General features: G+C 38.2%; 1 protein-coding gene across 4 annotated transcripts in view; it reads right to left on the bottom strand.

Annotated features, from left to right (window-relative positions):
* Positions 1–17,504, bottom strand: part of NME7 (NME/NM23 family member 7) — a 173,996-nt gene that overhangs the window by 42,211 nt on the left and 114,281 nt on the right. For 2 of the 4 annotated variants that reach the window (XM_072946172.1, XM_072946175.1), the window contains exon 11: positions 808–915. In XM_072946172.1, coding sequence (XP_072802273.1) covers positions 808–915 — 108 coding nt within the window. Of the gene's footprint in view, positions 1–544; positions 707–798; positions 916–17,504 lie in introns of those variants that run through there. The other 2 variants (XM_072946173.1, XM_015245090.3) reach the window with 2 other exon arrangements.

The following is a 17,504-nucleotide window of genomic DNA, read 5'->3' as shown; positions in this document are numbered from 1 at the left end:
TTCATGCTATAAGCAATTAAATTTATCGTATCTTTTAATTTCATTTAGTTTCTTCTGACACAAATTTTTTTAAATTGTAAGAAGTTAAAAATGTCAATCTCTCAGGTTTCTTGAAAATTGAGAAATGACTTAATCCCAAACCAGACCAATTTTCACTTACATTTTCTTGTATTTTTTCACTGTTTCTTATTTTATGCTAATTAAAAAATGAGAGGTCAAAATATAGCTTTGTCCTATATTAGCTGTTTGATTTGAGGATGTTACTTAACCTTTCTGAGTCTCAATTTCATTTTTCTGAAAAAAAAACACATGATAATGCCAACTTACCAGACTTGCAGTGGAGGTCAAGAGAAATTTATACAAAGTATTTATTATAATTATTATAGAACCTGACATATAAAGAGTCAATAATGGTAGTTATTACTTTTAATGCTATCACATTGCATACTGAACTTCTTAATTTCATCGATATATCTTTATGACTAGAAACTTACGGTAATGGTATTTCTTCCTGATTCTGAAACAAATTCCACATTATTTAGTCAATGTTGTAGCTTTTTACTTTCTAAAATATTTTTAAACCATAGTAATATAGGCCAATCAGAAAAATAACCTTAATTTTATGAAGACTACCCAGTTATATACAGCATCCTTCACTTTGGTCTTTTAAAGTTGCAGTCTGAAGTCATCAAATGGCCAAGGAACACTGTAATCCAAGAATATGAAAAGGCTCCTTACACGCTAGAACTGCTGAGATTATTCATGAGCTTGAAATAGAAACAGGGTGTTTACCCTTCTTTATCTTACCTCTAACGGGCCATCCTCTGGCAGATCAGTACAGTGGACAGCATTCTGGATCTTAGTTTTACCAAAGATTGCTCGGAGGGTTCCAGGACGTAAATGCCGGGCAATTTCCTGTTAAACACACATTCACGTATAGAATAAAATCAGCCATGCAGTGTTAAGAAAATCACCAGCTGTACAAAACACTTGAATTATTCCTTAATGAAATACATGTATATATTGTTGGTATGGATTTTTCCTGGAAATAGCAGGAATATATGAAAACTGAGCAATGAAAATTTTCAGTTCACTCAGAAGGCTTTTTCTCTGACCCAAAGTAAAGTCTGCTGTAATCTATGTTAAAGAGCAATAATAATTACCTTCTTTTTATTAACAGATTACGGGAGTCATATAAAATATGAACCCAGTTCATTATTGTGAAAGACCTATATTTTACAAAGACAACAGAGATCCTAATAACTTGACTTAAAATGAACTAGTTTGATGGCATTGATTCCAAAAGATTTTTTAATGTTATAGTTGTATTAGCTTAGTGCCATTTAGGGGGGAAAATGGTTTTTCATACTTGTCCATGTACGTATGTATAGCTGTAACTTATTTGTTTTTATTACCATGTAGATTCCAATGTATGATAGAGCATACTTTATCCATTTTCCTGTAAATGAACATTCAATTAATTCCTTCTCCCTCTTTTCCAACCTCTCTCTTACTCTAGCTCACACACACACACACACACACACCAATTCTGCTACAAGCATTCTTGTACATGGTACACATGTGCAAGAGCTTTTCTGGAATCTTAGGGCACATCCATATTCACTTTTACTAAACATTGTCAAACTATTTTCTTAAATGGTGGTAACAATTTGCCCTCAATCATCAGCGCACAAGAATTCCCACTATCCACATCAAAACCAGCATTTGATACTGGCTAACTTTTTAATTTAGCCATTCTGGCGAGTGTGAAATGGCATCTCACTGTGTTCTTAGTTCATATTTCCTCGATTACTAAAGAAACAGAGTGACTTTTCATATAAATCCTTTTCTGTAAAATGCCTGCTCTTGACTTCTCTCCATTTTTCTACTGGGTTCTTCTTTTTCTTTTTGATTGCTACTCTTAGTATATTCTGAATTCTATTTTTTTGTCAGTTACATATGATGATAATATCTTTTTCCCAGTGAAGTTTGTCTTTGAGTTTTCTTTAGAATGTTTTTTGATGACCAGAAAGATTAAATTTTAATGAAATTAAATTTACTGATCTTTTCATTTATGGTTTGTGCTTTTTTATTTCTTAAGGAATTATTCCCTACTCCAAGATCATAATGATAACTCATGTCTATTGTCTTCCAAAATCTTTAAAGTTTACCCTTTCACATTAATTTCTTGATCCACCTAGAACTGACTTTGGGTATCATGTGAGATAGATATCATTTCCATTTTTCCCATATGGATATTTAATTGCACCAGCACCGTTTATTAAATATTTTCACTCCTTCTCCAGCAATGCCCAATGACAGCTCTATTATATAAAAGGTTTCCATGTATGTATGGGTCTGTTTCTTGGTCTGCCATTTGGTGCCACTGGACTTTTTGTCTATTTTTACATCTATCCTATACTGTCTAATTGTTATAATAAGTCTTCATTTGGTAAGGCAGGTCCCCCAAAGTTTGCTTTTGAATGCATTAAGTTTGAGTTGCCCATTAGATATCCAAGTGAGCTCATCAAATACATGATTGCCTACATGTCTAGAGTTCAGAGGAGTGTCCCACACCACAAATAACAATTTGGGAATCAATAGCGTATATATGGCGTAAAGTGACAGTTTAGCTGAAATCATGAAGGCAGTTGAGTATAAACAAAGGAGAGGAGGCACAGGGGCACCATGTCATTAAAAAGCCAAGGAGATGAGAAGAGGTGAGCAAAGGAGCCTGAAGAGGAATGGCCAGCCTGGTTAGAAGAAATGCAGGAGCATCCTTTCCTAGAAGACAGAGAAGGAAAAATTTCAAGGGCAGACAGTTATCACCAGTGACAAACATTCCTGCTAATTCCAGTAAAGACTGAGAAGTGACCAACAAGTTTACCTGTATGGAGTCACTGATATCCTTACTAGAGTGGTTTCAGAGAAGTGGAGAGAAGCGGAAGACTGATTATTGTGGTTTCAAGAGAAAAATGGGTGGAAGAACTGGGAAAGGTGAACACAGGCAACTATGCTGAGGAATTTTATTGTAAAGGAGGGAGAAATGGAGCAGTAAGTAGACATAGAAGTAAGACCGAGAAAGGTTTTTTGGGGGTTTTTTTTGTTTGTTTTTTTCTTGAGGCAGAGAGGATGTTGTCTTCAAAGTGGGAAAAATAATAGCAGGTTTCCATGCTGATGGGAATGACCCAACAAAGGGAAAAACTGATGAAGCAGAAAGGAGAAGAGAGGATTGCTGGAGTGATGGGATCAAGTAACAAAGTCCATGCTGAACATCAAGACAGTCTACAAGGGCAGTTATAGCTCTGTGAGTTTATGTAGTGCAGGGAACTTACAGAAGTTCTTTATTTTTAATTTTTATTGAGATAAAACTTACATACGACAGCACGCATTGGTGTTAAGTGTACTGCCCCACGAATTTTGTCAAATGTTTACACTCAGTAATCATCACCCTAAAGAAGACCTAGAACATTCCTAAAATTCCCCCTAGATGTTATATTTTGACTGATTCTATTTTCCAGTGAAAAAGCCAACAAGATTGCCAGCAGCTGAAAGAAAGGATGAGGAGGAGGCTTTTGGGATCTGAGGAGAGGAAAAAGAAGGTATGAGATATATTTTAAGAGAACAGAAAAGTGAATGGGCTAGAAAAATGAATATGGCTGCTCAGAGCACTAAGTCCGCTTGAGGTTAGTGACTGAGAATGCAGAGGGAGATCATTTAGGACAGTTGTGTGTTCCTCTCTAGCATATTCAGCTGCACAGGTGCAAGCAAAGAAAGGTTAGGTAGAACGCTGAAAGGTTAGGTAATGAAGTTTGGGGTTTTAGCAAGAGAAAACAACAAAACAAGAGAGGGATGAGGGAGTTGAGGGTATATGTAAAGAAACAATGATGACGGACAAAAACTTTTAATTGAGTAAGAAAGTAGGTGAGGCCCTGGGCAGGTGGTGGAGGGGTCAGACACAAGGAAAAGGCAGATCGATGGATCAGCGCTCCTAGTGGGATGAAGTGATTATGGAAACAGTGTGTCAGAAGAAACAAGCTGTAAACTTAAGAGATAGAATATTTAAAATGGGAATTACTGGGGGTAGGCAGAGAGGGAGTTACAGAGATTTATAACGACCAGTTTTAAGGTATAACCATGGCTGAGGTCAGATGGAGGGCAGGCTGGCTGGAAGAAAGGAGGACAACAGATGGAGAGGCCAAGGTACGGAGTGGATTACCTGTATGAATATATAGAGCACCAGGAATTAGGACGGGTGGAGTGTATGGTGCAAGGATTCTGAGCAGCATCCCCGTCTGTGAGTCCATCACTTAAGCACATCTTAAAGGCATTTATTTAGTGAGTTACTTAAGTCTTATTTTCAAGGTTTCTATCAAATGTCAGTTATAACTGTATCAAGTTTAAGAAAAACATTTTGATAAACTAGAAAATAAGGCTGACTTCATACTTTATTTCATATTCATTATTTTCTGTTCCCCGTAATTTTCCAAGCAATGAAGCACCCAACATTAAACACCTACTCTACCTACGTGGTGGTAAGCTGCCACTCTGTGAAGTAAGATGTACTCTGTAAAATTATTAAAGGTGAATGAAAGGTGAGCACTTTTCCGTTTCTTATCATTTCAGATTAGGGGGAAAACACTTCAAAATGAGTCACTCTGATTAAACTGTTTCATAAGAACTTGTTCTCTACCCACTTTTATTTGGTGCTCACCATATTCATTAAAATATTACTTTCATGTACGTGCCTGCTACAAGCACAGCCCTTGAACTCCGAAGAGGTGTGTGTGTGCTGGGAAGGGGGTGTGGTGTGGGGAGGTTGTTAACAGCTAATCTATTGTACTGTGGTCAGAGAATGTGGCCTCTGGTCTTCTTTTGAAGGAACTTGTTGACATTTTCTTAATATGTACTAAGTTTTAGCAAATGTCTCATGGGTAGTTGAGAAGAATACTGTCACAGGTTGCATTCTCGGGGAAACCAACTCTAGATGGAGATCTGCATGCTGGAAGTTTCTTGAGGAGTGGCCTCAGGATCTATACTTATGAGGAAAACAGGGTTGGGCGGAGGGAGAGGTTGAACTTCAAAGCACTAACAAGAGTTGCCCCCAGATAATCCTACAAGGAGCTCTGGAACTTCAGAGTTGTCCTCCATTGAAGCAAAGGGGTCAGATCTTTATCTCTCCAAAGTGACAAGTCACTGGATACAGGCTGTTCCAGGGAAGGGGGCATGTCCTTGTGCAAGCTGACTTTCTTCAGCAGAAAGCAATTTCTGGCGAGGGACCTGCTGCATTACTGTCAGCTGCCAACATTTCCAGCAGCTGGGGAATGGGCACTGCAGTCCTGAAGGGCACAGGCGGATCTGAGTGACCCTCCACAGCAGTGACCACTTACACACACACATGCACACACATGCAGGTGCACACACACATACATACACAAAGATGTGCAGATTCACATAAAATTCATGCAGAATGTACAACATATATGACAAATATGGCACTGCAGATGCCTGCAGTCTGATTACCATTCTCTTTTCTGGAAGGTTTTGCATTATCTCTTTATCTGGGCATTGGCCATTTACCAGTCATTCTGCTCCATACTCAACAGTCTAATCCAATTTGAAGACATACATTTCAGGTCAGCTTGTATTTTTTTTATTATTATTTTCTCTCCTCCATTTTCTCTCTTCTTTCCTTTAGCCACTTCTATGCAATCGGTATTGAAACTTCTGGTTCTACCTTCCCTCTCTTTTCCCCCCTATTTTCCATCTAATTGTCTTTTTGGGTTACATTCTAGGACAATTCCTCCATTTGATCTGTCACCTCACTAATTTGTTTCTAAACTGGGTCCCCTGCACACTTCTACTCATTTGCTAAGAATTTTGACATTTCAAAAATTATAGTTTAAACTTTCCATAGCTATAGTTATTTTTATGGATCCAATATTCCCTTCAGTCTTCCTGGGGCTACTGACTGTATTGTTTTAAAGACTTTCATTAGCTCAATTTGTTTTCCTTAGGTATTGGTTCTGTGTGCTGTGTTTGGTGTCTTCTTTATGGCCTGGGTTAACTTCAAATGGTTGCTAATTCCTGGCCCTTTATCTTGGTTTGGAATTCTCTGTTTATGTGTAAGAGATGCTGGGGACATACGGACAGGTGCTGGTTATTTTTCTTACAGAAGTAGGGCTTCCCATTTTTCCTGGGTGTCACTAGCTATCTACCCATCACATTGTCTCTAGCTAAAGCCCCACATGCATCACGCCGGTACTGTAGCTAACAGCACCAGCCGCCTTCTGCTCAGCATAAGCAAGGGAAGGTGAAGAGGCTGATTCACTCTGCTGCTCTTTCTGCAGCCTCTTCCTGAGTCGCCCTGCAGACGGCTCCAGGTCCCTCCTCCACAAGGCATCCACAGGGTCTGATGTGCCGCCAGACCCCTCCTCCTTCAGACCAGTCCCAATAATATAACTTCCTCTATAAAACTAACTTGAGTTCCTCCCAGAGCAATCCTTCCTTTTCCACTGTTCCTACAGGAATTATGCTCCTATTGTAGGCCTCTGACTTGCAATTTATACCGTTTTCTGCGCCAGTTTTAGTAAGTTCCCATTAGACTCTCTGCCCTTTAACATGCTATAAAACTCCCTTGATATTCTATGTCTTATTTAAGAACACAGTAAATGTTTGCTAAATACGTGCTGACTGACATAAAATGACAACACTTCTATTCAGGGAGCCAGGACGTAGTACTGAAGAATGAGGGGTGTGGAGGAAAGCCCTCTGGATTCGAATTTTGCCTCTGCCACTTACTGGTTGGGTAGCCATGCGACAAGGCTTAAACTTACTGCTCGTTGTAACGTTCTCAATTGTAAAATAGTGAAAAATAGGACTTAACGATGATGTTGTTGTGAGAATTAAAGAAGTAAAAGTATTTAGAACAGTGTCTGCCATATGGTAAACATTCAGACAGACAGTGGCTTTTAGTTTTATTCATATAACCTTAGCATTAAAAGGAAACTAAAATGAGATAGTTCTTCAAGCAATAAAGGGTATATTCTGATATGTGTCAAAGGTGATCCAACCAAATATACAAATATCTTTTAACAAATATGTAACAACTCTCAATAATTTTAATGATCGTTTTAGAATGAAGATAAAAGTTTACATCATGCAATAAGACATTTACATTAAATAATAATTTATAAACAAATCTCAGAAAATATGAAGTATTTTTACATGTATAGTATATCTTGTTTAGGTAAATGATAATAATGAAGCATAAAGAAAGAGAACAAGTATTTTCTTCATATCTGCTGTTAAAATTTAGGCTCTCATTTTGGATCTTTTTTTTACAAAGGGATTGATACATTTATTTTAGTTTTGATCACTATAAAATATCATGTATGCCTATAAAAGTGAAAAACACTGAAATGCTTAAAGTGAAAGCCCAGAATAATCCTTCGTGGGTCATTTCCCCCTAAATTTCCCAGCAGATTTTCCCTAATTCTTCCTAATAGAGCCATGCTCCTCCTGCTTCCTATATTGTGCGGTAAAAACCATCCTCCCATGCATGGCTCCCTTCCCTTAATGAAGCAGAAATGAGTACCAGGTAAGTAAAAGCAACACAAAGTACCAATATGCAATTTAAATTTAACACCATAAATAATTTTTAAGTTACTGCAATATTAATAAATGATGGGTTATACTGAGAAAATGAGACTCTGAAGTACATTATTTATGTGCACTTAGAAGGTCCAAAGTCTTTCAAACTCTACCAAATTCCTGGCATAACTACCTCCCACCACAACCTTGCCTTCTCAGCTCCATCAGGTCAAATGCTTGATTATTGTACAGCTCATCTTAAGTACTCAAAATTCTGCTCAGGTAATCGTGCAGTGGGAGGAAGAAATCTGGCTTAAAGAATGACCTTAAATCTAAGACACAGAAAATGTATTATGTAGAATGATGATTGGCAAAACACTGAAAAAACAGAGAGCTCATGTAATTATTCTACTACTGTGTGCATTATATGGAAAATTATCATTTATCAAATAATAGGTCCATGATAAAATATGTCCAAAGAAAACAAACTGCTGCCCTAGAAAGCTATTCTGTTTCAGTTCTCCATGACACAGAAGAGATATGCAAGAATGAAAATGACCTTCCACTTAAGAAATGAATTAAATTGGGAAAAGATTAGTAAAATTGACTGATTATGGAACTTCAAAGAAAGACAACTTTGTGATCAATAACAGAATATATTCACAGAATAAGTGGCATGTGATGGATAATCACACCGAGACATTAGCCTAATTTTGGGAAAATTCTAAGTAAAAGGAAAAAAGTCTTGCCTAAACTATAGGATAACCATGTTAGCTGTGATACAGTTAAGTGGATAAATCTTAAAAGAAGAACTAGCATAGTTCTGGTCTTAGAAATCCTAAAAGAGCTGTGGGAAGAAAAAAATCATGTTATAATCATTACCCTCATTTTATAGGCACCAAGTGTAACAGAATTTAATTTCAAAGGCCAGTGAAGCGACCCCCAAAATTAAAACAGCAAACCTTCATGTTTCTAGCCATTACTGGTACCCTTCGGCAGAGTTTTGAAATATTAAAAAGTACATGTTAAGTTCTCTCCTTGACTCCTCTGCTACTTCAGAAATATCTTACCGAGGCTGACCTTCAAACTGCTTTTTCCATTTGGATGCAACTTTGTATTAACTGATGCAGTTACAGTTTTACATTCCTGAGAGACAAACAATACTGGACTAATTCACAACTGAAACAGGACAGTGAAACACTGGAAGGAATTGGAAGTAGGAAAGAAAAATCAGAGAGGAGATCCAAAGTCTACTTTCTGTAAGTCTAAGGATCCTTCTAGAACTATGCATAGGACTCAGGAAGAGTAACTGCAAAATTAAACTTAGCTACTTATGTGTTAGTCTCAATGAATGTGCCATTGGAGAATTCACAGTAAATACTCTTATTTCGTTAGCTCTGGAGACCACATGAATTATTTATATAAGAGGCATCATTAAAATCTGGCTTGTGAACTCTGACAGGATTCACGTCTCACTTTTAATTAAGTAGAAATTAGCTGGAATGTAGATTTATGAACCTGAAGAGGGTCATAATTAAATGTGATTTCAGGTGAAACATTTAGACAATTTAATCCTATCTTTTCCATCAGGCTTCAACAGACCACATGCCACAGTAATCACTGCCTCTTACTGAGCTGTTTGCTACTGCAGGCAACAACAGACACTGGCTGAAATAAAGTCTCGTCTGACACAGGTGTTATTTTAAAATATAAAATGATGACCCACTGGTTGTACTCTTTTAAAATAGTTGGCCAAATCTTTTTGCTCTTTTATGTGAATTACTTTATAGTAGAAAAATGGACTTTTTCTTTTTCTTTTCTTTTCTTTTTTGTTTTGGTTAGTGGAAATACTGGGGATTGAATCTAGGACCACTGTGCTATAGCCCTCCTGCCATCAAGGATTTGTTTATGTAAGTAAAGTCTGAGAGCATAAACATTAGTATAGAGAAAAAGGATATTCATTTTTGGTAAACATTTTCCTATTTCTTTTCTGTTTTTCCCAAACACTACATAATAGGAGATTTAACCTTTGTGAAGTATAGGCATTACCTTGGAGATATTGGAGGTTCAATTCCAGACCATGGCAATAAAATGAGTATTGCAATAAAGTGAGGGGAATTAATTTTTTGGTTTCCCGGTGCACACACAAGTTATGTTTACACTATACTGTAGTCTGTTAAATGTGCATTATGTCTAAAAAAAAGTACAAACCTTAATTTTAAAAAATAATCTACTGCTAAAAAATGCTAACCATCATCTGAGCCTTCAGCAAGTTGTAGTAGTAACAGCAAAGATCGCTGGTTACAGATTGCTGTAACAAATAATAATGAAAAAGCTTGAAATAGTGTGAGAATTGCCGAAATGTGACACAGACATGAAGTGAGCAAATGCTGTTGGAAAATTGGTGCTGATAGACTTGCTTGTTGCAGGGTTGCAACAAACCTTCAGTTTGTTTTAAAAAGAAAAAAAAACAAAAAACAACCCACAAGATCTGAGAAGTGCAGTGAAGTGAAGCACAGTAAAACACAGTATGCGAGCACAGACACGGTACCATGAGAAACTTGAGAGGCATTCTCAATCTCTCCCCCGCAAAATAGTTCTCGGCACGGTCTACCACAGCCTAATGAAATCACTGCTACTCCATCTGCCTCTACTCTCCTAAAGAAACTTCTTACTCAGTACTCAGAAACTCCCCCAAAGGAATAAAACGATAAAATAGCTCAGATCCGGGCATCTCTAATACCCGGCTCATTGCCACATCCTGTCAGCACAAATGCAGAAATAAAGTCCTTATCAGTTTACTTCGTAGCTCCACTCTGCCACCATATTCTCTTCCCTAGACTATTGGTTTCTTAGCTTTAACTCTTCCTGGTCTATCTAGTCTCCTAGATTCCACTGCTCCTGATGAATGTATTCTCCGCAAAGCAGTCAGACTGGGCTTTATAAAGCGTAAGTTGAATTATACCATGTTCTGCCTCACACCCTCTAATGCTTTCCTTCCTGAGAGAAAATTCAAAATTTTTAACGACCTAGAAAGTCTCGCATGATCTGATCTCTGCTTACCTCTCTACCCTCCCCTGAAATAGCCTAGTCACATCAGCCTCTCCCAGCTTTTCAAAGCCACCAAGCTCTTCCCTATCTCAAGCACGAAAACACACACTATTCCCTTTGAATATTCTGGCTCAGAAATTCTCCCTATTCTCAAGAAGTGTATATTCTTTACAAGTGGTTCAGAATAAGCAACATAAATAACTGTGGTAGATGCTACAGAGTGGCTCTCTCAGACCTTCATTCTACCCTCCTCCTAGATGGAAGCTAAAAATCTGAAAACTACATTCTCCAGACACCCTTTTGGTTAGAGTTCTTGATGCAAATTATGTCCCACCAGTGAGATCTGGAAGGCAGAACTGAGAAGAGACCATCTTCCCACTGATCTTGCTACTGGCAGAAAAGGTGGGAGACAGGCCCATTTGGAGGCACTGTCGTAGCCAGACTCTTGTCTGAGTCACCAACTCCTGGGGATGACAGTCAGTGGTGGTGGCAGGAGTGGGGGCAGTAGCAGCAGGTATGTGGAGGTGCCCCTAAAATCAATGGCCCTAGTGTCAACTCGTGACTTCTAGTCTTGCAGCCCTCCCAACATGTTTGTAAACATCTACTTCTTTCCTGCATTAAATCTTTTTTTTTAAAAAAAAAATCCCTAGGCTGGTTTCTGTTTTCTGCTCTGAACCTTCAGTGATACAGTGAGGTTCCATCTCTCTTCCTCATCTCTACACAAAAGGACAATCCCTGGTGTTACTTAGTAAGTACCTTCTTGCCAACGGGCTTTCACCTTCATCACTCTCTTGAAATTGCTCTCTCAAAAAACACCTATAACCCTTGCTGAAATGTCTTATGTAGCAATAAAGTCATAAAAGCATCATCAGAAGTAACAGTGGTCTAACAGACTCATCTTGGAACAGTTATACCTCAATTTCCTAAAGGGGCCAGAGAGTTCATAAAATTTAGTTCAAGGTTACTTATCCTACAGTGGCAACATAATTCTCAACAGTTAGTGGAAATATCTTGTTAGGTTCAGCACATTAGGCTGAATTAAATGAGATAACGCCCATAAAATGCCTAATAGTGTCTGGCAAAATTGGAGGCCCTCAGTAGTAGATAAAATCATCTTCGGAAGATTATAAATAAACTTTTAATTATAGCTAACCACGAGGCACTACACAGTCCTTTCATTTTCAAAAGCAGGTAGTATTCCACATGAATCCCACAACCCCCTTTTGTGTTGACAATGCAGACTGTTTTCACCCTTTATACACAGGGATAACCTGGTTCTATGGCCACTCTTAGACCTCCTATCCAGCACTAAAGAAAGAGTGTAATACTGAAACATCCAAACACTTTGGGCAAACTCTTTTCAAAAGGTTAATTTCTTAAACTGCCCCAGGCCCACTGCAATTCCCTTCAAAGTCGCTATGAGCTTCTAAGATTCCAGACCGAGGTTAGCACTTCTGAAACCATCTAATTACCAACAACAGTGCCGTCCAACAGAAATATAGCATGAGCCACATTAAAAAGTAAAAACAAACAAGTGAAATTTTAATAATGTAATTTATTTAGCCCTATATATCCAAAATATTTTAATTCCAATGGGTAACTGACATAAAACTATAAACAAGGTATTTCACATTATTATTTCATATTAAATCTTCAAAGGCCTGGGTGTGTAACACATGTACAACACATCTCAACTCAAACCAGTCACGTTTCAAGTGCTTGACAGCTGCAAGCACCTAGTGGCCACCATGCTGGGCAGAGACCTAGAGAATGGCAGCCCTCTTTCTTGACCCAGGGATAACTTCTCAGCATCATTCTACTTAAAAGCTGAGCCAAGACTGCTAATATCTGCAGTATTAACCTTTCTGATTAAAGGAGACGTTAGTCTACACAGGACCTTTAGGGCAATCTAATCATACTTCTCACACTGCCATCCCAGGCCCTAATCTTTATCTATCTAGGTATCTGTTAATCTTGTCTGTTGCCCACTTTTCCTCCACAGTTGACACTACAAATGTCTACCATTATCCTCAAGCCCCTATCCTTAGCTACATCTTTTCTCTCAGCAGACAACTTTGTTTCCTGCTGCACAGAGGAAATTGACACTATCAAGAATCTTCTCCTTAAAATGCCTATAGCCACAGTTGCAAGCGTTTGTTTCCACTCCTTTTCTCCTTCTATTCAGTGTTAAAGGAAGAAGAGATTTTCTTTTCTTCCTTGTAATAACTAACACTCCCATCTCTTGGCCACTCTAAGCCAGGAAATTTGCTCCATTATAATTCTCTTTCTCTCGTATTTTCAACCTTTCTCCTTCCAATAGCTTTCTTTCTGCATCCTATAAAAATGCTCACATCTATCCCATCACAAACACAAATAAACAATTTTAATTACTCCCCCATCTCTTTCCTTCCTTTTTTAGAAGTCTTAACAATCTCTATTTCCCATTTACTCCTTAAACTTCTGCTCCACAACTCTACCTAAACTGCTTTGGCAAAGGACACCAATAATCTTCTAATGGGTCACAGGTTCCCTCCAGTTGTGGCTTCTCTCCAGCGTTCAGCACTACGGATCTTGCCCTTGTTCCTGAGCCTCTCCCTTTACTCAGCCCACGTGACACCACAGTCCAGGTTCTCCCCCTGGCTGTTCCTCCTCAGGCTCCTTTATTTACGCATTCCTCCTGCCCAGGGTTCCCTCTTTGCTCTCTTCTTTCTTACCTTCCGGCTCTCCCTGGGCAATCTCATTCACTACTAATCATGTCTTTTCAAGACTCTTTAATCTCTAAATTCAGCCCAGTCCTCTTTCCTAAATTTCAAACTGGAATATACAGCTGCCTAACCAAGGTCACCTGGTTACCCCACAGGACTCAGACACTCAACTTGTCCAAAACCAATTGCACCATCTCCCTCCCCAACCCTCTCCTTGTAAATCCCCTCTCTTTATGAATAGCACTGACATTCAACCAAGTTACCCAGGCCAAAAGCCTCAGGGAGTCACCCTAAGATTCCTCTCTCTCCCCCTCGGGCCTATTTCCAATCTGTCATCAAGTCACATGGATTCTATTTCTTTAACAAAAAATCCTTGCCTAACTCTCCTAGTCTACCCCCACTGCCACACTTCACCCTCTCATCTTATTTAGACCACAGTAATCTAACAAGCCAGCTTGCCTCTACCATCAAAAGTTGATTCCATTTATTTGTTCACGCAACTATTTAACTCTTGTAATCTCTAAACTCCTTAAGGACAAGGCCCGTGACCTCTGCATATCCAACACACAGAGTACGCTCATAAAAGAATCGTTGAGTAACAGCAATGATCTAGTGCAGGAGTGAATAAATGAATGAAATGACGAACATGCCCAAATGTATGCACTTCATTAACCTGGTTAATGACAGGCAATGAAACTCGGCTTCTTGGTTACCAAGAGTCAAGGCCCCTTTGGCTAAATTACACTCTTCAGAAGTACCTATTTTAAGGAACCCTGAAGCAAATCCTTTTGAAATGCTAGTAATCATCACTTAATTTATCTATTTTGTGAACTGGTAGTCTTGCGTATCAGATTTTCTCAAACTAGGGCACACCTGTCTGAGAATGGAATCAAGAACTCTAAACACTAATCCCAAAAGCTCTGAAAGTGACTTGCTCTGTGACCATGATCGAGGATAATATTACTGTTTCATCACAGATGTAAAACACCACGTGGCAAATATAAAATGAGATGGGAGCAATCCACCAGAGTGGTGTTAGATTTGTAAGCACAAGATCATCAATGACTTCTCCAGTGGGGAGACAAAGACAACCCGAAATTCCCTGAAGAACTACTGAATCTTCTGGAGAATTTACACGGCATAGAAAAGACCAACCCACTCTAAACATTATAGTAAACGACCTCTCATCTTATTTGTTGAATCTATTATCTATTTTTAAAATATGTACTCCTCTACTCTTCTATAATGCATTAATTCACATTATTATACATGATCTTGAGGCAAGATCCTCATTTAAAAAGAAAAGAAAAACTCTGTTTACCATCACTGCAATGCCAACATTATTTTCTTGGTTATATTTTTAAAAACACTCATTTGTGTACAGAATATAATGAATTATTCTAGTAATGAGAGTACTTCATAAATCAGAATACCCCTTTACCTAGATAATTCAGAGTCAAGTTGCTGCCCTCAGAAGTATCTTGTTTTTCCCCAAGTCTTTATTGTAAAATGACATTTTTTCTCATCTTTAGTCTTTAACAAAATAGGTTTTTTAAAAAGGAAATTTTTTCTTCAGGAGTTATATTCTAAAAAGGTAACTTTATCCTCCCCACTCAAATTCATCTTTTCTTCCTAGTATTACTGTGAACTATCACCTTGAAATACAAAGTTTACATTGTTAAAGAAATTCCATTTCCTCATTCTCTTCTCTTTTCTCTGCCAAAGCAATTTTCAGAATGCATTATAGAAATTTTATTTTCTCTTATACTGCTGAAATGAAGCCACCTTTTTTTAAACAAATGGTAACTTTGAACTTTAACTAGTCTTTACAGTTGAGTGTTTTAGAAAAACAATAGAAAAAATAATTTCAAAACTGTCACTGGGTAGTAATTGGAATAAACGTTGGCCATCTCCAACCCTGGTCTTCTGCTCACACCTCAAACACATGTCTGTCCCCAAACAATTATCTTCCACTACTCACTCCAACCCTCTACCCTGGCCTGTGCCAATGCAATTTCTCTTCTTTAGTTCCTAGTGGCATCACTATCTTCCCAAATGTTCAGGCTACGTAATTTAGAGCTATTTCTAACAATTTCATTCATTGCCCACAACCAATTGGTCACTATCTAATTTGTTAATCTCTCCATTTATTCAATGATGATTTATTGATACTGATAATACGTGAAGTATCAGTGCTAGAAGTAAGGAAATAAAGATTAATAAGACATGATATGTTTATTCTATGAGGTCACAGTCTTACAAGAAGTCAGACAGGTAAATAAACAGTGATATGCTACGAATTGTTTAACAACCAACTCTCAAAAACCACTCGACAACAACAAACTGATTTATATTGTTTGCCCATTTCCATTGTGTAAATACTCCCACCAAGAGAGAACGTGGAGTTGGGAAGTGATGCTAACAACTGGATCTTGCAGACTGGTGCAAATGACTCCAACACAGCACTATGAAAGCTCTCACGGTGTGACAAGAGGTCTACTCGAGATATTATTCAAAATGCTCTGGGAATACAAACATGGGTTCTCATGATTGGTTTCATAGGATCTTCTTGGATCTATGAGCTTCCCACTCTTCACAGCTACTTAGCTGGTACAATGGATATCAGCATGATAGATTTTTTCCCTAACTCAGACACCTCTGATGGCTCCCTACTCTTTACAAAATAAATTCAAAGTTATAAGTCATGGTCACTCAAGCTGCTTCTCGACTTTGCCCTGAGGTACTCTTCTAGTTTCATCACTTCACACACATCTATAAGATGTATGTTTTAGAAAATATTTAGAAGTGAAAAAGCCTAATGAAAAAGAAACAAAAATCTGTGCATGGACCCAGGATATAGTATATGTGCTGCCGAAGCGAGCACTGGACCTAAGATGTAAAAGAGGATACAACATACTTGCCATAACAGTAAAGAGCTGGTTTGAATCTTCTCAAGGAATTTTATTAAGTATTCAAAAACCATATACTATGATTTATGAAATAAATGTATTTCTAAAAATATGTAAAAAATAAAAATACACCAAAAGACTAAATTTTTAAAGGGGTAAAGATGAAGCCTGGCCAATACAGATAAGACAACCAGATTTTACATTGGAGAATCTCAATCAAATCAGAATATTTCCACTGCATGAGAGAAGACTTGTGACCATGTCTTCCAGCTATTGCTTTTAGGTGACACTTTACCAGGGACAAAATAAAACCTGGGACTTACACAAATGACAAAATGGCACCACAGACAGGACCCCAGGCTCTAGACATCATTTTGCAGCTTTTTTAAGAGAAGTTTCATGGGAACCCACAGAATGGGGATCTGGATATTTCACTGCTCTGTGGACTTGGATGCATGCACTATATTTCTTATTTCAGAGGTTTTATTGATTCCACATCATACACAGTGAGGGAATTCATTCAAATATCTAAAGGTAACAAGTTCATCTTGGAGAGTACATCAGAAAAAACAAGACTCAAGGACAAGTGTTCTATGGGTACTTTACTGAGAGATTTTGTTTTGTTTTGAATGTGTGTGTTTTATCTCAGGCAAGGATAAGCATTTACTCACACCTATTTTGTTTGTTTGTTTGTTTAACATTTCAGGCAAAAACTATACAGTCATGCTCCATGCTGTAGAGCTTTGGTAACTCAATTCTTCAAATAATTTCTATGCATCAAGTTACTGGAAATGATACCAGGCCCTGCCTGTGGGTACCTTCTGGGCCTGCCTCATTAAGGGCTTCCCTCCATCCAGGTGAACGTGCACGTCATTCTCCTCAATCTCCACAAGTGCCGCTGGCTTGGCTAAGAGATGAAGCACACCACTCTGTACTTGCCTGGGGACACAGAGTGACCACAGTCCAGTTATTTGCCAGGGAGTTTAAACTTGGACTTACTGCCACTTAATATTACCACAATACTGACTAAAAGAAAATATACAGATTACTTCAAGGAAATACAAATGCATCCTTCCTTTGAGAATTCTGCCCCTACGGTGCACCAAGATGTGGTGTAGCACAGGGCAAGTCATTCTCATTTTACACAGTCATTGCCCACCCGGTGATACCATCAGCTTCTTAGAAGGAACGGCCTATGAAACTGGCTGCTATTGAAAACAGTGAGCGCTAGATCACATAGTGTCTT

The sequence above is a fragment of the Vicugna pacos genome, chromosome 21 (assembly GCF_048564905.1).
Source record: "Vicugna pacos chromosome 21, VicPac4, whole genome shotgun sequence".
Taxonomy (NCBI): Eukaryota; Metazoa; Chordata; class Mammalia; order Artiodactyla; family Camelidae; genus Vicugna; species Vicugna pacos.
Note: the sequence above shows the minus strand (reverse complement) of the source record. Positions and strands in the feature narration are given on the sequence as shown.